The 26,584-nt window shown below is 36.7% G+C and overlaps 1 protein-coding gene across 1 annotated transcript in view; it reads right to left on the bottom strand.

Moving 5' to 3' along the window:
* The window catches only part of GABBR2 (gamma-aminobutyric acid type B receptor subunit 2), a 457,122-nt gene that overhangs the window by 181,591 nt on the left and 248,947 nt on the right, over window positions 1-26,584 (bottom strand). The window contains exon 8 of the mRNA XM_062500339.1: window positions 11,419-11,479. Within this exon, the coding sequence (XP_062356323.1) occupies window positions 11,419-11,479 (61 nt within the window). The remainder of the gene's footprint in view (window positions 1-11,418; window positions 11,480-26,584) is intronic.

The raw sequence follows: 26,584 nt of genomic DNA, 5'->3' as shown, positions 1-26,584 counted from the left end.
ACTAACACAGCACAATGCAACATTTGCCTGCTGTCACATCAGACTGCCACAGCCATGCTCTAAATGTCACATTAGCAGAGTCAGGTTAAAATCACTTTGTGTTACAACACTTTCTGCAATGACCTTTTGAAGGGCCAGAATGAGAGGAAAGCTTAACTCGCCTTGCTCTGTGCAGGGAAGCTTTTCTTATTTTTCTCTTAAGTGTGAGAAACACATGCCTCATTTTCAAGGGGGAGTTGTCAGCTTTTATGAACAGGTGGCATTCCTGCAATCCACTGAGCTCTCCATAGATCCATCCTATAGCCTGTGTGGTACAAGCAGCACTCTAAAACACCAAAATTGATTGCCTGAGGATTAGCCTCTCTGTGTATATCAGACACCTTTTTCTTGAGGAGCACAGGGATCTGCTTTCCTGGGTGTACTCAACTTTCCATTTTGACACAGGCCAGGGCAATACGTAGGGCAATTTGCCTTACCAGGCCTACAAATAACTTGACCTTTTAAAATGGCCAGAACAGGGTATGTGCATTACTAACTTGGATCCTAGAGCATACTTTTAATAGAAGCAAGGATCCATCATGACTATATAATAGATGGGAACATAGGTTTCCTGGGGAAGGGCCATCCAGTCTGCTCAGTGCAAAAGCAGAAGGACTGGAACAGACTGGAATAGGCTGCCCAGGGAGATGGAGGAGTCACCATCCAGGAAGAGTTCAAGAAATGACTGGACCTGGCACTTAGTGCCAGGGTCTATTTGACAAAGTGCTGATCAGTCAGAGGCTGAGCTTGATGATCTTGGAGGCCTTTTCCAACTTAAAAGATTCTCTGAATTTAGGGGATACCCTTTCAATGAGGTATTGCTCTTTCCTCCTCCTCCAAGCTAGTCTTTATTGGTAGATACCAGATGATTTGCAGTGGCCAAGCTACTGACAGGGAGACTGCTCCCATGCTTCCCATGTCATGTGGGGCTTCTGAGGCCACCTAGTGAGTCCAGTCAAGTCCCAAATCTGGTAAAATAAAAGTAAATTGATTATTATACATAAGAGATTAACTAGTAAAGACTGTACAGTCTGTCGAGGTCAAAGCATGGCCTGGATAGCTCTGAATTAGATATGCAGAAAGCAGTGCAAGGAGGAAAAATGTGTCCATGGCATAAGGGTTAAACAAAGAGGGGAGGAATAAAGGGAGAGCACAGCAAGCTATATCAAACTGCTTCCTGTCAGCAGCTGGGGATCATATGAAATAGCACTTAGATTTATGTACAAATGACAGTTCCCTATATCTCTGCCTGACCCTGTTCCTTACACGAACAGTATTAATTCAATACATTTTTCATTCTGGCAGTAGTTTGAACTGAATCACTGCTAAATCATCTGTGGTGGAATCACTTTGTTGCAGGTAGATGTACTAGATCAATCTAGTGAAATAATTTACTTATGAGGAATTCATCCCTTGTCCTCTATAATCATTTAAGGAAAAAATTATACATGCACTTCAGCTGAAGATAACAAATACCAAGATGGATGGAATTTCAAACAGACATTTTTCTCAAGAGTCTACAATCATGTTCTCCTTTTGGTTTCAGTTTTTGAAATAGTAAGTCAAGAGTAAGAAAAGTATGATCCAGTCCTTCCATTGCAGGGGCAAGGGGACCTTAGGGTCCACAGTAAGCTTTTAAAAAATGTTTTGCCTAAGTCCAAAATGTACGGGGTGTGGCTGTTGCGGGGTTTTTTGGCTCCCAGACTCTATAATAGAAAATTCTGAAAAATGAGCATATTCTAAGTCAAAATATGAGTTTACAAATGGTCTTTACTGACTCTGGAAAAAGAGAAATGGCAAGCTGCTGTTTCCTGTATTGGCATCCCCATTTCTTTTCAAAAGGAGAGTGAGAAATTCCTGTTGGAGCAAATAATCAAAATTCACCAAAATAAACAGAGAAATGTTTATCACAGATGTGTGACAAATTCAATATAACTATATTAGATAACATGATTCAAGCCAGAAAATGACACCTATGCCATTGTGAAATACTACCAAAGGTCAGACAGACAAAATTCAAAAGATAACTCCCTAATCTATTAATTATATCTCCCAAATCTATTAATTACACGTGCTCATTTTCTATTACATGCTGACAGAATTAGAATTCTTTAATTTCTGAAACAGAGTCCAGTGATAATATACCGAAATAAATTAGTTTTCCAAAAACTAAAATGTCAGTTTAGAGAAATAGGTGACAATACAATGACAGCATGATTTTCTATGATTTGAAATTAAATAAACATTTGCATTGGCAGAAAAACACAAAACTATGATTAAGATGAAAAAAGGTCACCTACAGAGTGAATAAATCCATCTTCACTTTTTAAAAAAATTTCACTTTTTCATCTCCCTAGAATTGTTTTCTCTTAAAACCATGATATCTTTTTCCATCCCTGAAGTAGTTCTATGAAGGAAATTTTTGTCAAATATACTTTCTTATAAGATTCTACAAATTAAAAAATATTTTAGACTTTACATTATTATCTTTGTATCTGTAGCCTACAACTATGCAAACTTTAACATGATGGCTTCGTGTACTACTCAAAAATGCTCTGTTTTGTCTGTTCAAATGGTAATGTCAAATAATAAATCTATGTCCTTTCAGTGACCTAGATAAACTTCATTTTCTTCTTTTCTATTCATTAAGAATTAAAGTTATTCTATTTCACGGTTCTGGATAACTTGAGGAAATATTTGAACTACAAGTTAAGGATGATGTCATTGCAATAGACTGAATTCTCTATTAATTAGACCAAATTAAATATTTTCCCATAATATATACCAGAATTTCATGGGTTTCTTGTACATCTTCAGGCTCTTTTTATCCCCATGTAATGTATTACAAATTCTTCCCAAAAAAGCATCTCTCTGAGATGTCAAAGGGAGAGAGATATGCCAGCACACAGCTCTGCAGAGAGCAGCAGCTCATGGTGGCCCCATAGCCCTCAAGAAAACCTCTGTCTCTCTTCAAAAGACAGGGAGGACTGGGTGGTGATAGGGAGAGACAGCACTGTACAACGCCTGAAATGGAATATCTGAGCAAGTTAACTCTGGTAGAAGTACAATTCGGGATGCCAACTGAAAAAAAATTAAATTACAGTGTAAGTCAGAGAGCTCTGAAGGAAAAACCTGACAATTCTTTCAGGTTGTTCTTAGACACCATTTCTTTATTGGGGAATTTCTGTTGACTTTTTGAAGCTGGGTACTTCAGTCTTTGGTAGAAATTAAATCTTGTAAAATTATTTTCCATTGTTTTTCAACTTTTTTTCTTTGCTGGTACACTTGAAAGTTAGTCCTTTTTCCTTGGTAATTAAGACATCTCCTGAGACACTTTTTACACAATATAGTGACAGAGACTTATTAGATCCTGCAAAACACTTTGTGCACTAAATGAAGTGGAATCCTATGAAAATGACAGCTTTTATAATACTTATATAATATAATAATTATTACTGTCCCAGTAATAATTATTTTCACAGTTCAAACCACCTCTCTAGGGATGAACCTCTCTGTAAAGCACATGCACAGAAACACAGTGATAAACAAGTGTCCCCTGCTCCTCCCATGTGCCTGGGGGAAAACAATGAATGCAACTCTTCCCAGCAACCATGTCATGCTCACTGCAACTTCGGGTGGCACAGAAGTACCCAGCTAGCCTGAAATTAGTTGGATGGAATGCTGATAGCTGCAAAGATGTTGCCTCCTATATCTGTGTTCCCAATGGAACCAAACTGCTGATTTTGCCCCTGGGCAGATTTCCAGCTTCCAGTCTGCTCCATGTTATTGTTGCTGCACTGCTTGCAGCACTGAAGTTGGCCTGTTTAAAGCTAGCACAGGTGAAACAAAACAAAACAAAACAAAACAAAACAAAACAAAACAAAACAAAACAAGCTGCCATGGCCACCAGCAACTGCATATCAGTGATCCCTTCCAGTGTGTCCTCCCTGGCCTCGAAGTTTATATCCACCCAATACAGCCTGCTCAAAATGAGGTGACTCAACTCCCCACACTTAATCCCATTAATCTGTCTTTGTAAATAATTCCCTTAGATCCCAATCAATTTCTATAGCCGTTATCTGTCCTTTCTCCAGTTTGACAGCACAAGTACACAACTTGGGTACCTGAATTTTAATACACTTTTCTGTGTCTATAAAAACAAACCAAATGAACACAAACCCCAACTCCTAATAAATAATGCCAACAGATTACAAAGAAATAACTGGGGAAACATTGTTGCTGGTAGGTATGGAAAAGAACAGAAAATGAACAGGAAATATGTCAAAAAATCTGACCATAAAAGGGGAAAACAACTATAAACATATATTAAATATAATCTCCTGTATGGTTTCATCTGACAGAGGGCTGTTATAAAGGTGAGTGAAATACTGATAATAATATTACAGGTGATGTTCAGTGTTAGTGAGGTACAGCATAACATACAAGAGAAAATTAATCTCAAGGATACAAATGCAGCTGTTGGTACTAAGTAATTAAGAGCATCCAGGATGAGGCCTTGGACTTACTGTGGCTGGTTCTTCGGAAACATCAGTGCTGTGCTTACTGGTGGCCAAAGAGCCAAAAATAGGATGAATGTGGCAAGACAGAATATTGTGAGAGTAGTTAAAAAAATGCAGAAAGGTCATTCAGAAATGTGAGTTATGGAGGTGGATGTTTCAGAGCTGTGTGTGGCTCTAACCAAGCTCTCACAAAAAAAGAGTAAGAATATCAGGAAAGGTAGAGGCTTCTTAGAATTACAGAGCAGCTTTTACATGATGAAAAAACTAAATGGATAAGACTTGCATTTCTAAAGAGACTCATTAAAAAGAGAGATCTGTAAAGCATGAACAATGTGTAAAAAGTAAGACAGTTATTCACTGCTTATCACATCACGAGAAGCAGGGTATGCCCAGTGAAATTCTAAGACAGTTAATTTAAAACAAACAGATGGAAGGGCTTTAATCATTACATGCACAATTATTTTGTGAAACTCATTGCCAGTAGATGTGTTGAAGGCCGAAAGTATAAATAAATGGATTCATGAAAGACATGACAAATTGATAGACAATAAATCCACACGCAATGATCAAACCTTATGGTCCAAAGACACCCACCAGCTCAAACAGTCAAGAAAACACTTGTCTTTTGGATCTCAGAGTGTAAGCTATGCACTTGTTCTGATACAGATACCCACCAATAACATAGACTCATCATATACTTGGGAAATCTCAGCTTCAGTTCACTTTCTGCTTGAGGAGGACTGTCGTTTCTACCTCTTTATCCTTATATGTACATCTGGATAATGATTTTCACTATTTGTCCTGCTAAATCCTTGTACAACATAAAAAAAAATCTGGACTGATAGACCAGAAAGGGTGAGTTGACACCTATTAGCAGTTTTTATACTCACTCGGCTGAGGGGTCAAAAGATTTATGTTCAAATAAATTGAATTTAAAGGAAAAAATAAAACAACAGAACACAGAACTGATGCTGGAAGAGCAATTAAATGTTATGTTTCCTCCCTACAAATAACCTAATCACAAGTCTAGGGTTTCATGCTTATTCTATGTCTCTTACTAGAAACGATACAAAGTAGAAGTGGTACTAATGGCATAATGTGGACAAGTATTTGAAAACAAAGTGCCAGAATCACAATATGGACACTCCAGAGGAGCAGCAGCTCCAGAAGAAATACAGATGGAGTAGTAGAGAACTCAAGATGTAACGAAAGTCATCTGTTTCAAGGCACAACAAATATATCTACACCTTCAGGTGTCTGTTAAACTTGTTTTTTCAAAACTTCCAGAGACAGCAATTTTCCAGAGTTCAAATAACCTTTTCATTAAGAAGTTTTTTCCTAACATTGGCTCTAATCTCCTCTCCTATTCCAACCTCTTAATTCTCAGACAGACAATGAGGGCAGAAACTTTTATCAGCAGCTGTCATGCATTTTGACCATCTTCTCTAAGCAGTCTACATATTTTGGTTTTTGTACTGAGGTATGTTTTAATCTTATGTTTTCTCCATACATTTTTCTTAAATCAGCCCTGGACACAGTAGTTAGTTATAACCTTTTGGCACCAGGGAGATTAAAAGGATACAATTATTTTTACATCCCAGTGAAGAAATTTCCTTTTATTACCTTTCCATGGTTTTGCTTATTCATGTTCATTCACCTATTGTAATCTTTTGTTCTTTTTATGTCTAAATATGGACTGGTGAATTGTTCTTCATTTTGTATTTGTCCAGAAGTTTGTTCCCAGTGTAGCACCAGACATTTGGCCTAAAAAAACCCAGCATTCTTCATCTTCTGATTACTTCTTCAAATTCTTAATATTTGTTTGAATCCTTGTCTAGTCCTCCTGGTGCTTGCTGACTCTCCCAGACACCACTGTATATTTTGATAATTATATATTCTAGCTCATCTTCTTAATCAGTAATGTCAATATTCACTGACTCCAGATTTAAGGCACACCCTTTCAGAGATCTATTTGGTATACCTCTCCATATTGAAATGGGACTTTAAATCAGTTTTGTGGATACTTTTTTACTCATATAGATCACAGTCTAGTGGAAGGTGTCCCTGCCCATGGCATGGGGGTTGCAGCTAGATGATCCTTAAGGTCCCTTGCAACCCAAACCATTTTACGATCCTGTGAATTGATCACTAAGCTGAAAATCCACTGGTCACTACAATAAAATTACACAACTCAATATGGAGATAAAAATGGACTGGATATGGTACAGCAAGAAGTCTACAAAATACACATTCATGTGATTACAGTCAAGATCTCCTGTTAGGATGTGGCAGAAGTAAGCTTGTTGACTTCTTCAGTAATTCCCTTTTTTGCTTGAAAAATTATAGGTGTTTTATGATATAGGAATCTTTTCCAGAAGGATCCAGCTCAGAATCCTCAGCCCAGGATAAATATTCCACAGTTTAATTTAAGTCTTTACTACTCATTACATGACACTAGCAATTATTTATTGACCATTACTAAAATGTTGCGCAAACAACAGAATTCTGAATTTCTTTATATACTTTTTTCTTAAATCCATACCTAGATATTTGAAGCAATTCCTTATTCTTAAAACCCTTAATATTTATAAGGAAATTTTAATCTGTCTTTTAAAGTTTTTTGCAGAAGCAGTGAAATATGAATCCACTGATTCTGGATATTTGGCACCACAGTTTCCATATATATATATGTATGTATGTATGCATGTATACACACATATACATGTCTGAGTTTTCCAAGTTCTTACTAAATACTTTCTGTTAATTGGATTGTATTCCTTCAACTCAACATTACCACAGAAAAAAAAAATCCACAGACTGGTTCTTTGGGTTATGTACTGGACAAATGTTAAATATTTTAAAAAAATATTCTAAGGCAATTAGTTGCATTATTTCTATGAGCCTTTGTAGAAGCAAGAGCCAACAGTAGTTAAGAGTATGCTGAACTATATGTAGAATAAATAGAAAGAAACTTTTCCAGGGTTGGATTGATGCCCCTGGAGAACAAGTTATAGATGAACTGAGGATCCAGAAAAGCAATCCTGGGTTCTTGAGTACCTTCCCCTTGACTGTAGAACAGACATTTTTTTTGTCTACTTCATTTGATTAAACTCAGAAGAATATCTGAATATCTATGGCTTTTACTGCAGAAGTACAGTAAGGCTTTTTTCTGAGGAGACCAAAGCTGTTATGCTTGACAAGTCATGCTCTCCCACTCGCTTGGTGAACAGATCAGCTTTCAACACTAACAAATGTCATATCACATTACCTGGCTAAAGGAGCTGAAACACTTAAATTCTTCCTACTTCCTTAAAGTTTTTTTTCCAATATGCAGCACCATAGGCTTTCACAAAGCAAAATTTCTGCACATTTCATTTGTATTTGTTTACAGTTCTTCAATTTTCCTTTTTAACCTATTCCAAAACAGATGGCTCTTAGGTTTCCTTTAATGCCTGACAGAAATAGGAATCTGACTGAAAGCAAGGTGCCTTCTAGGCTCCAGTCAGCTTAATCAGAAAGGATCTGCCAAAGTGAAACATTTTGAAGGACTGGTACAGATCTGCTCTTGAAGCCTCCCATATCACAGCAATCTACAATCTCAGCTTTGTTACTGCCATCCTTGCTCCCTGATTCACCCACAAAAGTTGTCAGAACTCTTTTTCAGCTCCCACTGGACAAAAGATTTCTGACCATTTACTTCAACTACATGTCTGACTAGGAGAAGAGTTCTCAAATTGCACACATGGAAAAATTGCCATTCATTTGGAAGGATGAAAACTTCAATCAGTGCAATATCTCAGCTAAACTAACAGTCTATTCTTTATTTACCACTAAAGTAGAGGGAGAAAATGCTATTACATGTGCTTTGTATTCTCTGTTGCATACTAAATAATTCTTGGGAGGTATTCATGATCTATAAAGCAGCAAGCAGTTTGGTCACAGCTATCTCTGGCACCATCTGTTTGACCACTTGCAAAAGCAACAGACTACACAGAAGCTGAAAAAAGGCATGACTAGCATGAGTTTGGGGAAAAACTGCATCTAGATCCAAAATTAAACCAACTATTCAGATTTTCAACACAGTGTGCCATACTGCAGTTTCCCCTTGAACCCTCACAGGTTTTCCCCTGCCTCTGGCACATGTGCCTATCTGCTTATTCCATAGACAAAATTTTTGCAGATAGTCTCATTAAAACAAACGTTTCCAGCAAAGAACAGAAAATTTAGCTCCTGAGACTGCCCCACTGATTTTTCTACTCAAGCAAATGAGGAACAGAGATTTTGGCCATATTTTGATATGTGATTACCTATTTATCTGCTTTATTTTTCTGCATTGAATTATTTTATCTGTGGACAACTGTGACAAGTTTCATTCAAATTGTTAAAGAAATTACAAAGCTGTGCAGATGAAAAAATGACGCTTGAAGTATGGAGCACTAACACTGGTGATTCTTAATTATCATGCTTGGATAATAAGCTGCTAATGCATTTAATATAAACTATATTCATAATTACAACTAACCTTACAAAAGCATTTACAAGACATCTTTGATGTGATCTTTTTTCCTTGAAATCATCATGATTTGTATTATATTATTAAAAAAAACCACAAAAAAACAAAACCCTTTAACCAATGAGTTATATATCTGTCTCATGCTTGATCACTCCTAACAGCTATAACTACAAAGGAAAAGCCCATTTATCATTTCAGGCACTGGACTTAACTAATTTCTTTACATTACTATGAACTTTCCCAATAGTCCAAGAATTATTAAAAGTTAATGAGAATGTTTCAGAAAGTTTTCTAACCAATTAAGGATTCTTTTGAACAAATTAATAATGTCTACAATTATACCACAAATATTGAATATAAAAGCTTTGGAAAAAAAAGCAATACCAATAAAAGAACAGAAAAATCCTTGATAATATTTAGACTATCATTTGTAGTTAGAAAAAGGGAAAACTTTGATCTATGTTGTTATACTGTTCCTTATTTCAATTTCTCAAACATTTTTACACACTCTCTTAATTTCCAAAATGAGTGAGAAATTAAACAAAACTTGAGACCAGCCTTAAGATATGTTGACCAACTATTGCTTGCATGAATAGAAATCCAGCCCTTCTCTGGCATTTCTCAATAGGATGCCTGAGTTATTTTTTCTGTAGGTTAATTGAAAGCCTTTGTTTGATGATCAAAATACCAAGTATATGCCTGGATCACTTCTGAAATAGTAATTTTGCAATTACAGGAGATTTTAAAGGGGTGGCTGTCTCCTCTCTTTTTACTGATCTAACAATAGCTGATGGTAAAACCATTGGTGTTAAATAGTATCTGATAGGAAACTGAAAATATTATAAAGAACCTCAGTGAATGATTGGAGATAAAAGTCAGTATAAAATCAGGTATCCTTCTACTGCTCTTCTGGATTAGTGCAGAAGATATATATTGCATCTCCCCATGATCCCAAATCACATCCTTAATGTGCAGAGGGAACATGCCAAACTTCCTCCTTACTCAGATGTTCTAGGAGGGTACATGTAGTTCCCTTAGGCAAAATGCATTAGAGCTCCTCCAGATTTCTGAGGAATAAACACCTCTTCTAAAAAATTTCTCATGATTCTTTCATGTCACTGTAAACACCACTATTATGTAACAAAGAAAAAAAAAAAAGGGACAGAGAGGAGGAAGAAGAGGAAGAAATCAATATTTATCATTAGTGTTGAACAAGAATTCCTTAATTACATTACTGTGATAAGATGTCTGCAAAGTTTTAATGGGTCAAAATTCTTCCGGGAACATGAGTTAATAGCATCACTTACAGTAGTGAAGGCAAGAGCAATTCTGAAGATTACTTCAGTAATTCAGAGTGAGTAACAACAGAACCCCTGAAGTGCACTGCTGTACATTAATAATAATGTCCATACAGCAGACAATTTCTGTTTAAAGAATGAGCCTTTGTAACTTGGTCAGTGGGATAATGTTTAAAGCGCTCTCCTGAAAGCAAAGGGAGAGCAAGCTTCTCTCTCATGTATTGTATGGAAAGAATTTGCCAGCTTACGACTACCCTCACGAGACCATCCAAATGCAATCATCTCCTGTTTTATCTCAGCCTCAGCCTAGGAAAAAAACACGTGAATTGTGTTCTATAAACTGCAGAAACAACTACAACATGAATTACCATTTCTGCAGAAACTTCTCCAAGCAAGTGCCTCATCCTGGCTGCAAATGGCTCCTGACAAATCCCTACAGCTTCATTTGTGGTCTCTGCCGCTGAGACCATTCCCTGCAGGATCAGCTCAGGTTGAGAGGATGCAGCAGGCTTGGTGAGCTGCTGAGGAGCACGTTGCCTCCAAGGGATGGGGTCAGCAGTTTGTGTCCTCTGCACGCTGAGGGACTGACTCCTGAAGCAACTTATAGCAAGCAGTTGCAGAATGTCAAAAGTGAGTCTTCAGAGAGTGCAAAAACTAACTTGAAAGAGCTTAACAAAAATCCTCTCTAGATTTCATTTCACATTCATTTTTAAGAGACAACTGCATTTTGTTTCTTAAAGAAAACAAAAAAAGAAGTGGATACTTAGCTGACCAGTAGGGTTTTTTAAATAGTTACAGGTTGCTCTAGATCACTAGTTTCTATAAATATGGGAATTATAATCAAGAAAATTTATTAGAAATACCTCATAGCACTCAAGGTTCAAAACAAGGCATTTTAAACAGGCCACAAAAACTTATTAAGTTCCTTTTTGCATCATGCAAACAGTTCTTTTTCAAAACAATTGTACATATTTAAAATATCCTTAAACAAATGCAACTGACACAAAAGTTGCATTCATAAATATAATGAAAATTGTTTTCAACCTACCTTGGAATTGCGTAAATTTGATGGTTCCCATCCTCTCTCCATTTCTGAAGACAACTTCACCCTAAATAAAATAAATAAACATCTTAAAAGTTTTATAAATCTCTCATAATATAGCTTTTCATTAACATCTTAATTTTCCATTGACTATTAAAATTACCAAAGCAATGCTTAAATTCTGAAGACAGCAGATTCAAACAGATTCAAAATAACTCAAGAGCACCTCCTTAAAGTCTTCTACAGATTTCAAATGGCCTTAAAAAGTTGGCCAGTGTTACCACCCACTTTTCATTTAAAGGAAATGGAAGCACAATAGAGCCAGAAACTTACTGAATTTCAGAAGATGAGAGAGATGCAAACAATTGATTTTTACTGTTTGCTTTATGAATGATATGCAAAAACTTTCAAAGATCACACAAGAAAATAGTTTTCTACTTCATTCATACATCATACAGTTCTCCAAAATGGCTGTAGAAACTATTTATCTTATCTTATCTTATATACTTAGCCTACTAGATTATGGATACCAGTAGCTCCTATGGCTTGGTTTTCTCTTATACCAACATGTGTGTCCTAGTATTCATTTAAACTGTAATGTCTTTAAGTCAGTACTACCATCTGCGGTGCTATACACTCTTCTCAATATATTGGTCATGTAATGCTGAAATCTCCTCACATATTCCTAGGAAATTACTCCCATCTTTTATCCCATCTCTTTGGATTAAATTAAGAAAAGATCTTGTTAAAATTCCTCCTTACTTCAGCTATTTCATAATTGAGTATGAAAGAAGAAGGTTTCACTCATTTACAGTAGGTATTTGTAATATTTTGAACCTGTAGTGGAGAGCTGAGTGATTTTAAGAGATTGTTGTTCTACTTCATCCCTGGTTTGGCTTATTAACACCATCTCTGTAAATCTTTGTTTTGGCAGAAATCAGAGTAAAAGAAACCAAATGGTAAACCTGTGAGGCTACAATACATTTCTCTGTGCCAGCCTGTCACTTTTTGGATAACCCTTTCTAGTCACTGAAGGGATGCACTGAAGGCCTCTGAAATACTGAAGTCAGGCTCCTGCAGGAACAGTACAAGAATTTCATAGTAGAGCACACTCGCCTCCCCCCCATTTTCTGCAAGCCACAAGACACCATTTCCCTTCCATAAACAGTAGAAACCTTAAACAAGTGTAAGCCACATTGTGCTAAACTTTAGGAATCGAAAGCCCTGATCTCCTGCCTACTGTTTAAAAATAAGAGAATAATGTTAGAAGCAAAACAAGTGATATAAATAGACAACAAAATGTTGAATTAAATTTCATAAATTACAGCAATGCTAGAAAGAAATAAGCCAATCAGTGTTTCAGAAACATGTCTTTAGGAATTATGTGCTGTTTTATGGCATGAGAAGTGAGCTATAATCTGATGATATTCTACAACTCACATCAAGTCATTTCTTTGCTACTGAGACAACCTACCATGAGATTTAGCTGGAGAGTTTTCTTCTTTACACTTGAGAGTCATAAATTACTAAAAGTGTTTCTTCTTTATTTAAAGTGGCGGATGTTTGAATAATAGATATTACTGATACACATATTAATATGAGACATTCTGAAAGCCAGTCAGAACTATTTCATCCTTTCTTTTCATCTCACCACACACTCCGGCACATGTGCCAGTACAAATTGCAGTTTATGGTGCGACCCACCATAAGACATAGCTCTTATGAAATCCACGTGAGTATAGCAATGCATAAAATCCTCTTTTACCTTCCATTGTGTTTTGGTGATGTTACATATGCATATTTAGATATTAATTAGCAAAAGGACCAGTGATTACATCGAATTAAAGAAAATAATGGAAGTAATTTTATGCCAACTTCTTCAGAACATGATCATCATATTAAAAAATATTTCTTGATCAAGCAAATATTTTATTTCAAGAGATGTAAAATAAGACCTCAGTCCTGAACAAGCATTTGAATCAACTGCATAAGCGAATAACTTGCACTTAGAACAAACCCCACATTTTACTATATATTAAATATTAATTAGCAAAGCCTCCCTCTTCCATTACACATAGGTCATCCCAATGGAGACCAACAGAAACCATACTAGTATCTTGGTGCCTATTTAATTTTCTTCAATCTACCATCTATATTTTTTCTTTCTTTACTAGTTGTAAAAGTGAATGCCAGAGTAAATGCCAATCTGCCCAGCTGATCTGCCAACTTTGACAGGCATCTTCACACTAGCAATGACCCTTAAAAAGCTGATGGGAAGGAAATAGAAAGTTTGTGGCTTGGAGTCCAACAGACAGAGATGTGAACAGACGGTGGAAAAGGAGCTGAATGAGCTCAGTCTGGCACAGTCTGGTCCTCCTGGATATTGCTGATGGCGCGTACAGCCACACAGACTTTCAATTTTTTTGGCCCAAATACATCCCTGTATTTGGGATTCATTGTAGCTGCGTAACTCATCATTCAACCTTACACAGGTGCACTTTATTTAGTTTTCCTAAATGTACTACCACCCCTAAGTATAAACAATACTAGTCCCACATTACAATTTAGGTGACTCGAACAGCAGAAATATAGAGGCTTATGTTGTAGGTTTTTTAGGTTTTTATTTGTTTATGTTTGTTTGTTTGCTTTTTGATACATCTCTGACCTGCTTCCCTTTTGTCTCTTTTTTTTCTTCCCTCAAAAAGCTAAAGTGCTTGAATGTTCTTTACAAATGATGAAAACCAGACCGGACCAAACATTTCAACAGCATCAATCTCACTTGCCATATACAAGGACATCATCTCCCTATTTCTTCTGAGTACCATGATCTTTTTTGTGCTGTTTTACAAACCTAATATTGATTTGTGTGCTTTGTTATACAGAATAACTGTTTCATCCCCTTAATAAAAAGACATTTTCTATCCACCTTGCCTGTAGAGTCTTTCCCTTTCATCTGAAGTCATTAGTCCTTTATTTGTGGTCAGAATAAGAAGTCCACATCGTCCATTTACACTTACAAATTATTAGCCAACATTAGATTTATTTCAGACACATGGGACTTCCCCTGTCTTTACAGCAGTCATTTGTCTCTGCTTGAAAGGAGCTGTGTATTATGTGTCTGTATTTTTTCCTGGTGGTTAAAAAGTAGGTATCTTTGCTATATTATGAACATGTCATTAAGCTCCTTTTGAGCTACTGAGCATTAGCATTTATTCAAATTTTCTCTTTTAATTTTTATTTATTAAAATAATTTTATATATTCTTTATATATTTATATACTATATAAAATTAAATTTGTCTAAGTTCTATGACATTTGCTGAAATCAAAGTGTACTTCTGAACTTGCAGTTTCCTTATTGGACGGTGTCCAATAAAAGTACAAGCCAAGGAGAGTGAGGCATCCCGAGATAGGAAACCTAAGAATTTGCTATCACCCAGAGGGCAGCTTACTGGCCTCCCACATTGCTCCTAGCTGTACAGCTCTACACCTACCTGGTGATAGCTCAGCATTCATCAAACCACTGTGTGAGCCGTAGTGGCCTACTAAATCAGCAAAATGCATTCAGTGGGATTTGTTGTTGTTGTTGTTGTTGTTTGGGGGATTTTTTATTGCTTTGGCAAGTGGGTGATATGTTGTTTATGAATTGCTGAACCAGAGCCAGCACAATGGAGCCCTGGAAGGATGCAGGTACTAGCAGAAGAGGGTAGGAGGAAGGGAGCAACTCTCTTTTAGCCCCAGATCCTTTCAAAAGACTTTCTGTTTTCATGCAACCCACACAGCCTGATACTCACGTGTTGCACTCAATTTACTCATTCAGGACTCCTTAGCTACTGACACACCTTCCCTGACATGCACAAAGCATCAGGCTGGGATTCTGTGGCTCTTGGTTCTGCAACCTGTGGGCAGTGAAGTGCTACACACTGCAAGTCATATCCTCTTCCACCCTCCAAACTTCATGTCCAAGACAGTGGTGTTTATAGAGAAAGGGAATATAATTTATTCTATCTAACAGGCTTTTAGCTATGCAAGTATAACCTCACTTCTGAAACAAAACAGCAAACTTCCAGCTGAGGGCAGCTTGTGCACAACACTTCTGGTGTCAACCTAGTTATATCACTCATTCAGCTGCAGACAAAAAGCTAAGTACAGGAGTTGTAAGCAGAGTGCAAGAGAGGATACCAGAGAGACAGCAGTGAAGGTGTAACCTCATGTGGGACAAAGAGGTAACCATCATATTTGGATAAATGAGAGGAGAGCAGGAGGCAGAGGGTGACAAAATTTAAAATGCTCCATCAAATCAACAATGCTCCTCAGTCCATGATTTTATATCTTTAGACTACCATGGATAAAGTGTTTCTAGAACATTTGAAAAAAACAGACTCAGTGACTGCTGCTTTTCAGGCCTTGAGACTATTTTCAGAAAAGATGTTTCCTTCAAAATTTTCAAGATTAAAGACTAAAATCTGAAATAGTTTACAATCCATTGGGATGTCTTTTCCCTGCTTGTTTTCTCTCTTATGACATTTTCAAAAAGCTTTGGGTAACTGAACACTGTTGTCTGGAGACCAGCAGAGCAGCTCAGATAGCAGGGTAAAGCATAGCTAAAAAACTGGTCTTGGCTAGCATTTTCTAAATGAATACCACCATTGTCATCTAAACAGAAATTTTTGTTCTAGACATGACAGAACAGCCATAAAATAGCAGGAAAAAAATGAACAGGTGTACTTCCATACACTGATTGTCCAACTGCACTGTAGCAAGCATGCTGTGTTATGCTTAAAAAGCACGCCCCCAAATTAGTTTCCAAAATACAAAAACATTGGTTTTGGAGAAAAACAATAGGGAAGAAGGAAGCTAAATTATTGGAAGAGAACTGCTGAGAAAAAGAAAAAATTTCTAGTAACTGTGACACTGATGGAAAAGAAGGAAAAAATTGCATTCATCAAATCCCTTAACATGGGAATTAGGAGGCACTCATCTATTAGGACTTAAGTCTAAAACAGAAAAATCAGTGATGTTTTTCATATTATTCCTCTGCACAGCAGGTAATGACTTTCTGAAATTTGCATTGAGTGAGGATTACTTATATATTTGTTTCGTTTAGAGTCAGAGGACTGGAATGTGACCCAGTCTACAGATCTCATGCGACACTTCATATACTATTATGTAGCTCCTGTGACCTCTTGGTAGTCAGACCGGTAAGTGGAAAATAATATCTCAGAGATAGCTCAGAGATCAGGAAATATTAATGATTTTTTAAATAGGTTACAGAAACTGCTCCCATATGAATGAAGTATGGGATAAGCAGATGTACAGGTTCACATCAGAGGCAATTTAGAAATAAAGAACACAGGAGAGAGATATAGAGATATAGAAGTTCCCTTTTTTTTTTTTTTTTTTTTGCCTCCTCCATGGCAAATCTGTTCTGGGCAAAAAACCCAGCAATTTTAATAAAAAAGATGAGCTCTGTGTCTGATATTTGCCAAGATCTTTGTTAGCATCAGCTAATTCAAGTAGTCTGTGACATTGCCCATTGTATTTTGCTTTGGCACTTGTCTACCTTAAATGCCTACTGAATAAGCAATAGAGTTTCTCAAAATTAAAAAAAAAAAAATCCCTGGTCTATGAAACAATTACTCTAGACTATCTTGAGTTAAAATAATTTCCCAAAACCAAGTTTCCTAAAATAAAAAAAAAAAAAAGAAAAACCTACTGTGCATTTCCTTATATCATGACAGCAATGAGTTGTATTTCACACCTGGGCTGGAAGAAATGGAAACTGAAAATCAATATCTATGGTTTCAAATTAAGTACACCATGTTTATGTTCCTATCATTCACATACATCCTCAATCTAGGATCATGCGGAAATACAAAGTACTGGAAGCCTTACTACATGGTTTCATCATGCTGCCACTACACTCCCTTCTAAATAATGAGTTTCAGTCCATTCAGCCTCTTCTTCCAAGGAGAGGGGATTTTTGGTTTTTTATTTTTATTTTGCCTATCTCCCCTCTCTAAGCCTCTGTTACAATTTTATTTATTGTCTGACAAAGACATAACTGAAAAATGGATGCTTTTGCTGTGCAGAAGGGGGCCTCTATTTGTAACTAATTTTTTTGCTAGCTGATCTTTACCATATTTCAGGCAGAACTTCAACTCTTTTTTTTTTTTTTCCCAGGAAAGTGAAGGAATCAGAAAGGGAACAGACAGAATTTCTTTAGTTATTTTTTTTCCCTCCATCTCATCAGCATCCTCTCTCATCAGTTGTCACTGCATAAAAGTGTGCTGCTGCAGCACAATGACATAAGCCCAGACGAAGCTGCTCCATTAGATTAGCATTTAGATGCATCTAAACAATTTTACACAGCTATGCTGAAATGAGACAGCACAATCATAGCATTTCTTTCAGCACAGCAAGCAAAGGCATCATTTACAAACATCTGAGCAATCCGTTTACACACAGAAGCAAGACTAAGGGAATAATGTCCCTGACTAGGTACCAGCAATTCATAAGCAGCTGAAAGTGGGGAGAAGAGGATGCTTGCCAGGAAATCATGCATCAAACAGTATCGGACTTGCTGGCCATTGAAGGTGAAGAAAGATGAAACCTTTATGCTTTATTACTCATTAATGTGCCTTTACATATTCATCTTGGACTCATAGCCAGCGCAAGGCAAAGAAGTGAGATGCTCTTTTATCCTTTATGGCCATATCATTTTTACCCAGTGACAGAGTTTTTGGTGAGCCATCTCTGTCTGTGATCAGGTAAGCTCTTGTTGGACATCATTAGTGGTCTTAGGTTTAAAAGCATGGCAGGAAAGAAATTAAAATGAAACATATATACTTGAGAAGCTATTTTGCAAGTTTTTGTTATGAATACTTCAGAAACAATATGACAGGCCCTGGAACAGCGTGCAACAAATGCTTACAAGTCAAGTGATATATATAATATATAACAGCACTGACTGTTGGTATTTAGTCAATTTCCTGATCCATGGTTGGCTTCTGAAGCATGAGAAACGTAATTCCTTTTCTCTTGACTCAATCTCTTCCAGGAGTGTGTAAAAACATTGATGTAAACAATCTGCCTTTCAAGGTGGCAAGAGAAAAGGAAACAGTCTGAAGCACTGGGACTAGGAACTCAAGCCCTTCCCAGTGTGCATAAAAGAGTAAATATGAGCTGCTGAGGTGATGCTCAGAATTGCTCTTATGAGGTTGAGTCCCTGATGATTTCAGTTTCTAGCTTTGTGTGTCTGTAGAAACAGGGTAACAGCACATTATCTTCCACCACTATGTTTTTTTTCCCCCACTGCTTTTGCAAGAATGAATCAGAAGAGATGGCAAAAAGCCTTTTAAGGACACCGCATTAAGCAGCAGTTCCATCTCTTCAACAGTGCAATTTCATATGATGTTCTGAAGTAATTTCTTCCATTTTCTTTAAACTACATTAATCTCAGAAGAGAGAAGAACTGCACAGGATGTATTACATTTGTTCTGATGTTGAACCGAAAGAGGGCAGGATCCACTGCCTCCACCTCCTGCCCAGGCTCTGTCACATTTGCTGGACACAGATTACTTTGTTTACTCCACTCCTTCTAAAGAGCAGGCGGCCTCTGTTATTAACAAGGGTTTCATATCCAAAGTAGAACACACTGGCATTACCCATGTGCAAGTGCTGAGCACGGTATCTTCAGACTATTGTTTTCTAACTGAGCAACCTTAATTCAAAACCGCTTTAAAGGGGAATGAAAAAAATTTACAAAGACCAAACATCTTAACAAATCTCTTTCTAAGTATGTATACCTGTCAGTCGTGGATGATTCTCCCTACTGGGAAGAGAAGAGACTATGATAGCAGAGTCATTCCCAGTGTTACACGGCTACTTTGCATCTGAAAATTCCCCTGCAGGCAGAAGTGTAAACTGACTGACCAGGGAAGAACACTGAAAGGTGTTGTTTTTGTAGAGAGCAGCCATCTAGGTCTACAACACTAACACAGATTTTCCCTCTTTTTATGTAGTACAAGCTCTTACACATAAAATCTTTAATTCAATATTCATAAAATGTTTCCAGTGATTAGAGTATTTTAAACTTTTTTGGCAAATCAACTAAGACAGTTTAAAGCACATGGGAACTGACTGTCCAGGACATTTATTTTCTAATACATTTCCCAATAACCATCACTGAAATGGGTCCATTTTTCATTTCAGAATGAAACACCAATTTTTGTTCATCTAAATTTACAGCAAGCTTCTAACAAACTTTTAATTTAGCCCAGTTGTAGTTTTGGCTTTACTTGACAATTGCCAGAATTGCTATGACATTTAAGATGTGTATTTCTCTAAAACTAAAAAGCCTAGCCTAAGCTATTTCCAATCCTAGGACTCTCAGATTTACTTTTCTTTAAAATTTCAGATTTTGTCTATATTGCTATCAGAAAAGACTCCTGAAGACAGCTATGTTTGATGATAGTGAAGTAGAAGTTTCATCCTCTTTCCTTTCTTCAGCACTGCATGGCTCCAGGTGATGCTTTCATCAGCATCAAATTCTGACTGAAATCTGCAGAGAAGAGCATTACCATTGCTGAGCACAGAGATTTGAACAGGCTTGGCAGGGGCATGAAGAAGATCTGACCAGCATATTTTTAATAAAACCAAATTCAGACCTTTTCATTGTCCATTTTAATCCTTCAGGCTATTCTAACCTGTGCCAACGACCTGCAGAGAGTCAGAAAGGTATAACTAGAATAGTTTTGACTCTTTAAAGATTCACTGTTTATGTACATGTAGCAATTTTGGTAAGGAAAGATGGGAGCTTCTTTGTAAAACACTCAGATCTGAAGACGCCAAAGAGGCTTGGTTTGTCTTCTGAGTGATCAGTGCCATATTCCATTAGATCCTACACAACACAGCATCTTTCCAGCTGGCACAGGTCACAGATGTCAAAGGTGTAGCTCTCTCCAGACACCATAAAGCATGCTTAGAGTAATGGTGTTACTTTGGGATCACTCTTCCTACACTTTCAGAACACTAGAGTTAAATCTTACTGATACTTAAATATTTTCCCAATGTGATTGATGCTTTTAAAAACTTTGGTGAAGTACTTTGCTGCTTTAAATACATTCTCTGCCTAAAATTAATTAAGAATTAATGTCATACTAAAAATTTGAGACCTACCTAGTCACTTAATAGATAAACAGTGTATTTTTCAATGAAATATACCACTTGCAAACTCTTCAGGATTCCCTATGGACACTTTGACAGAGATGAAAACAAGACAACAGATGATATTCCCTCATTACCCCTCAAGTCATACCAGCTAATTTGTGGAAATTAGGATAAAAGCAAGTTAATGAAAAGCGAGTCCTCTTTGGTTTTCTTCTAACTCAAGGTAGTGTTTAAAGTCCAATTAACACTATGAAATAGTTACAGACCAGACTTGCCCCCCAGCATTTCCACAACCAGGATGTTATCTATACCATGTCCTGCAGACTAATTCAGATGCACCCAGGTAAATTAACTGGTAAATCTACATAGGAAAACAAGACTGGTGTCAGTCTAAAAGTACAAGCAGATTCCCAGACTATCAAAATTAGTCTAGGGAATTTCCTTCCTCAGCTCAGACACCACTAAGCTGTGAAGCTCCTTCTGGACAAAAAAGCCCCAACCAACCAAAAAAAAACCAAACCAAAAAAAAAAAAAAAAACAAAAACAAAAACAAAAACAAAAACAAAAAAAAACAACCAAAAAAACCCCAAAACAAACAAGCGGAAAAAAAACCACCAAAAACAAACAAACAAACAAAAACAAAAAAAAAACCACAAAAAACCAAAAAACAACACAACCCAAAAAAACCAACCAAACTAAAACCAACCAACCAACCAACCAATCCCCCAACCCCCAAAAAACCAAGCACAAAACCAAACACAACCTTCCCCCCCCAATATTATATATATATATATATATATATATATATATGTATATGTATATAAAATAAAAGATTTGCAGTTGTTTTAAAAGTACTGCTCTCAGTTCTTGTTTCAAGAGGACCACAGGCAGAATCAGAGTTGGTAAATTTGGAACTGGAAGGGAATTAGGGAATTACTACTCATCAATGCATTTCATGGAGCTATATTCATATCTAAGCTCTTGGACTTATAAAACTCACTATTGGGAGCTTTTTTACTTACATTATTTCCATCAGAGGACTGCTTCTGAACATGAATCTTATCATTTTAAGTTTTCCTCTTGCTTTCAGGTTCTCTTATTATTGACCATATGCTTACCTTTAGCCTGGCAATATTATTTGAAGGAGATTTCCCTGTTCTTTTTTTAAATTATATTTATGCAGAGAACAAATTGTTCTCCACACAGTAGCCTAGGTATTCTCAGAACTGCAATAGGGAGAGGAATAAAAAACAGCTGAGTTATCTTTCCATCACAAAAGTTGATTTTATATAGGAGGAAGATTTTTACCTAGCCAATCTGAAATGTTTCTCTCATGCACAAACTGTATTGGAATTTCATGTTCCAGAATGGAGGCAGGGATTAAATTTCAGTGTCCTGAATGTGAGACTGGAGAGGAACCATTCTGGGCTGCTCTCTGAATCTCAGACACCTATGCTCTATTTAAATGCCTCTGGTATGCCTAAAGTAGACAGACAAACGCACTTCTCTGATAATTGCCATTCAATTTCATTTGCAATGAAAAGGAAAAGTGGGATAAGTTTTAAAAGACTTACAAAGAATGCTGGAAAATAAGAAAAAAACTGCATCTTTTCAGTGGAAAAAGAGTTAAAAATCAGTTTTCAGACTTCATAAATATTTTATTTGAAATGAAAAATCTATTTTTTTTGAAACTGCAAAAACAATTTTCTACATATTGAAAATACTGATATATTTAAATTTTGAAAAAAAGTGTGCGTGCCTATCAAAAGACTGAGCATGGCAGAATACCACTCAAAAGAGCAGATAATCTTTACTGACTCATAACTGCACTCTTTAGACAACAATGCACACAAACCTACACTCATTCCCCTAATTTATATTCAGAAAGGACTGGACGCATTTGATTACAAGCTGAGCTTTTATTTCCCTCTCAAGAGCAGCGCCCTAGCCCCACACCCCTGAATCATACTGAGCTGGGCTGAGCTGCTGTTTGAGCCCCAGCAGTGCTCTAGCAACTGAGCAAGCTGATGCCAGCATAAATCCACTGGGATTGTAAATCCACTACTCTTGGCAGCACCTTAGCTTGTGTTGAAGGAAGTCCTGAAACTGTTCTGCAGGGCAGTTGAACTGATTTTAAGCTTAGATTTTTCAAGGCAAGCACAGAGGCCCAGACCTTGCTGTGCCAGTTTTTCTATTCCCAGTGAAAGAGAAGGTTGCCTGATACTCAAAAGCCTTCTTATCAGTTTGGCTGCTTTTTTCAGCCCTGTTGAAGAGATCAAACCATCAAGATCTAGGAAGCTTTAAACTTGGAAGAGATCTCACTTGAAAACAAAGAAACCATTGCTTAAAAATGCAGTACCCTTCATTTTCCTACAAAAGATCCAGCACTATAAGTTCCAAATAACCATTGTGAGTTGAAGCTCATGCTGACACCTCTGTAATTAAAACATTCCAGCATCAGATGCTTGGCTTCTTGGAGAGACAACAATAATATCTAAACAGCCTGAAGGAAGACAAATGACAGAGTCCATTATTTTCTCTGGCTATCTCCAGTATCATAACCTTTTCCTTATCTTGGTCAACACACTTGCACTGAATGGAATGGGACTAAATTTCTTTTTCATAATCTGACAAACTGCACTGCGCTCTGAAGAATAGCAGCAAACCCTGTACTCACAACTGCCCTTAAAAATTAGTTACTTCTATTTTTTAATTCTTGTCATCAATCATCTATGCTAATTGGCCAAGTGTATGGCATGCCTATAGAGTATTAAATGCCCCAAAATAACTAATAAGAAGCCTTTTATTTCATCTATTTCAAATGAAAGTGGTATTAGAATAAGAAAGTATTTCCTTCTCTGCCACTGGCATTCAATTAATATTTATGATGTTTTTCACTATATTGCAGTGGTATGACAATGTTGAATCCCAGCTAGAATGAGGATATAGCACTTAAAAGGAGATTCTACTCTCTATCACTCATAAAAGGAATTAATAATTGCAAAACAGCTAACAATTGCTTCTCAAATTAGATCATATTTATCTTCAAATTCTAAGCTGGAAAAGGAATATCTTAATTTGTAGCAATAACTATCTTTTAAAACACTAATATGGTGAACCCATTTATTAAATATTTGTAAAGCTTTTTTATGCACGGCACTAATGTAGACTGATCAAAGCATAAGTAATTAATGGACAAGAAAGCAATCACTGCAATAGTGGAAATCTTATTAGCATACAAATTATGTTGTTTCCAAAAACTCAGAATACTCATATAAGGAAGATACCACTTCTGCTAGACTATTTTTCTGAAGCCTATAAGCCAAGTTAACTTCATTGGAAGGGCCATATTGCTGTCTCTCATGGTATCAGTAAAAGCTTTACCCTCTGCAGAGGGTAGGAAATGATTGGGAAGTTTCAATGCAGATCTGGGTATTAGGTGGTACTGCTGGGCTATGTTACTGACAATATTGGATAAAGGAATTTATGCAACATTGTTTTTCAATCTTGTTTCTCTCTCTTTTATCACCATCCACCAAATAAGGTGCATTGGTAACGCCTAGAGACAGAGAGGGCTTTATCTCTGTTGCTTTTCTCTTTCTTCTCACCAGAAATCTTCCCTCTGCAACATGGCAGGAGGAATATACAGGAGCAGAAGAGGTGAGATGCTTACTGCTGCTGATGTGACTTTTTTGAACCCAGTGTATTCAGAAAAAGGATTTTGCTTACTAACCCCTGACAGTAATTTTTGTGGCTGCAAGCCAGGAACAATTTCCAGCACTCTCTGACATATATCCCAGGGTGGGCACAGTCTGTCTGACAGACAAAGACACTATGTCTGTACTCTTTTCTGCCAGGGTATGTTCATACTCTTGAAAAGAGAGACACAGTGTTCAAACTCTTATATTTTAAAGACTGAACTTTATTTTGCTCCCTGCGTAGTGCACACAGGGAGTAGTGGATCCACAGATAAAGTTGTTCCTGGTTGCAAATCTTTTTATATCTAACCCCCAGAAGACTATCAATATCCTATTTAAAGGGGGTGTCTGGAGAGAAAATTAATGCCTCCAGTCATTCTAACCAGTATTTCATCAACAGCACCACAGAAAATATCAGAAGTCTTCTACTGACATTGGTGAAGTATAATTAACACAAATTTCTGTCTCAAGACAGCATTCATCTTCTTTTTTGTCGAAAATATATCCAAATGATGATTATTTTTATCCAGAACATGTACTACTTTATTAATAAAGACCATAATTTGTAGATTTTCTGAGCCTCTGAACATCTTTAAGATTTGTTCCTAGAAGTTGAGCTGCTTCTCACTCAACCAAATTTTTATTAATGGAATTTTCCCATGAAAAACAGTGGACTAAATATTCTTGATGACAGCTATCAAAAGAAACTTTCTTACTAACAGAAGTGAGACAGATAAGACTTTGTATTTTGCATGTGGATATCAGAGGTGATTGTAACATTTTAGTCCAAACAACATGCATTTCACATGGGGCTACGTATTCCCACTGAAATTTAAGTGTAAGGCAGCTTCTGTCTTTATTCAACAGTGCTTCATTTGTACAATCTGCACATGTTATAGAGCACTATGATAATTCTCTGTTTCCTCATGAGGAAAAAGAATGGTCAGGTAAGTATAAAGTATTCTCTATTTAAAAAGCTGTAACATAAAGTGTATGAAAATCAGTTTGACGCACCACACAGATATACTGAATATTACTTACAGGTGAGGAATAGGGAAATGACAGACAAAGTATTTTGCATTTTATTTGTTTATATTTAATGAAAAAATTGCAAATTCCCTGTCGCGATAGTTTAGTAGCCCACCACATCAAATATGTTCTAGGAACTATTACGCCATTTTTATATTACAGGGTTTTTCTCTAAAATTTTCCTTTTATCAGAAATGGTTTCCTGCAAGAATAACTCCAATTGTACCTTGAGATGAATCATCTTTAGTTTCAAATTTATTTGTGGAACCTATGGTAGGAAAAATGACTGTTTTTCAAATGCACAACCTCCTATTGGAGTTTTATTTTCAAATTTTCTGTATATCAGATGCTGTAAACTTTCTCCTAAATCTATTCTTCCCAACAGGTAATAGTCATAATAAAATTGTCCTTTTTGTTTCTTTTCGTATTAAGTAAATCAAGATTGTTTGGTCACTGTATGCAGTCAAACAAATTTGGTATATCTCAGCATGATGCTTTTCAGGGAGATATGTTATGGTTCCGTAACTTTAGCCTTCCCTCTAATGAACTAAGGATGCTGTTGTATTAAGCCTTTCCCAACTCTAGGCATTTTGTTTCTTTCCTACTTTTATCTATTTTACCTGATTAGGTAAAGAGAAAAACAACTGAACAAAAATACTGTTGCTCAATATTTGAAATAAATAACTGTTTTCCTCGGAGCAAAGTACATTCAACAGAGCTACAGTCTTGTGTTAGCTCTCCTTTTCCCATTTAATCTACAAACACTGCAAAACTTCAGCAAGCAACCGATCCAGAAAAAGCTCTCATGTTTTGAAAAATCTGGCTGTTCATTTCAGTGTGCAGCAAACACAAGAGAAGTTTTTCTTTCAGACACACTGCATGAAACACCTCTCATTCAAAGGAAAGATCATGCAGATAGTTGTTATAAGAATATGCACTCAGTAAGAAAATACATTCAAATTCAAATATGTTGGCTACGCTTCAAACATGCTCCACAACAGAGCACTGATTGCTGTGTCTGACCTTCTAACAGAGCCCTCTCACTATGCAGCAACTCTTAGAGACTATCAGAGAATATATCTTCAGACAGAGTGGGAATTGCTGCCTATTCTGGAGCAGGTTTGACTCAAGTGCTGCCTCTCCATGTATCCTGGTTCACACAACCCAGCCCAAGCCCACTGATCCTGGGTTACTCTACACCAAAAAAGAGCCCTGTGAATGGCAAGGGAGCAATTACTCTCAAATCCCAGCTCCCACCAGAGCTCGTTCTACTGCC

The sequence above is a fragment of the Cinclus cinclus genome, chromosome 1, assembly GCF_963662255.1.
Source record: "Cinclus cinclus chromosome 1, bCinCin1.1, whole genome shotgun sequence".
Classification (NCBI taxonomy): domain Eukaryota; kingdom Metazoa; phylum Chordata; class Aves; order Passeriformes; family Cinclidae; genus Cinclus; species Cinclus cinclus.
The sequence above is the reverse complement of the archived record's forward strand: the minus strand, read 5'-3'. Positions and strand labels throughout refer to the sequence as shown.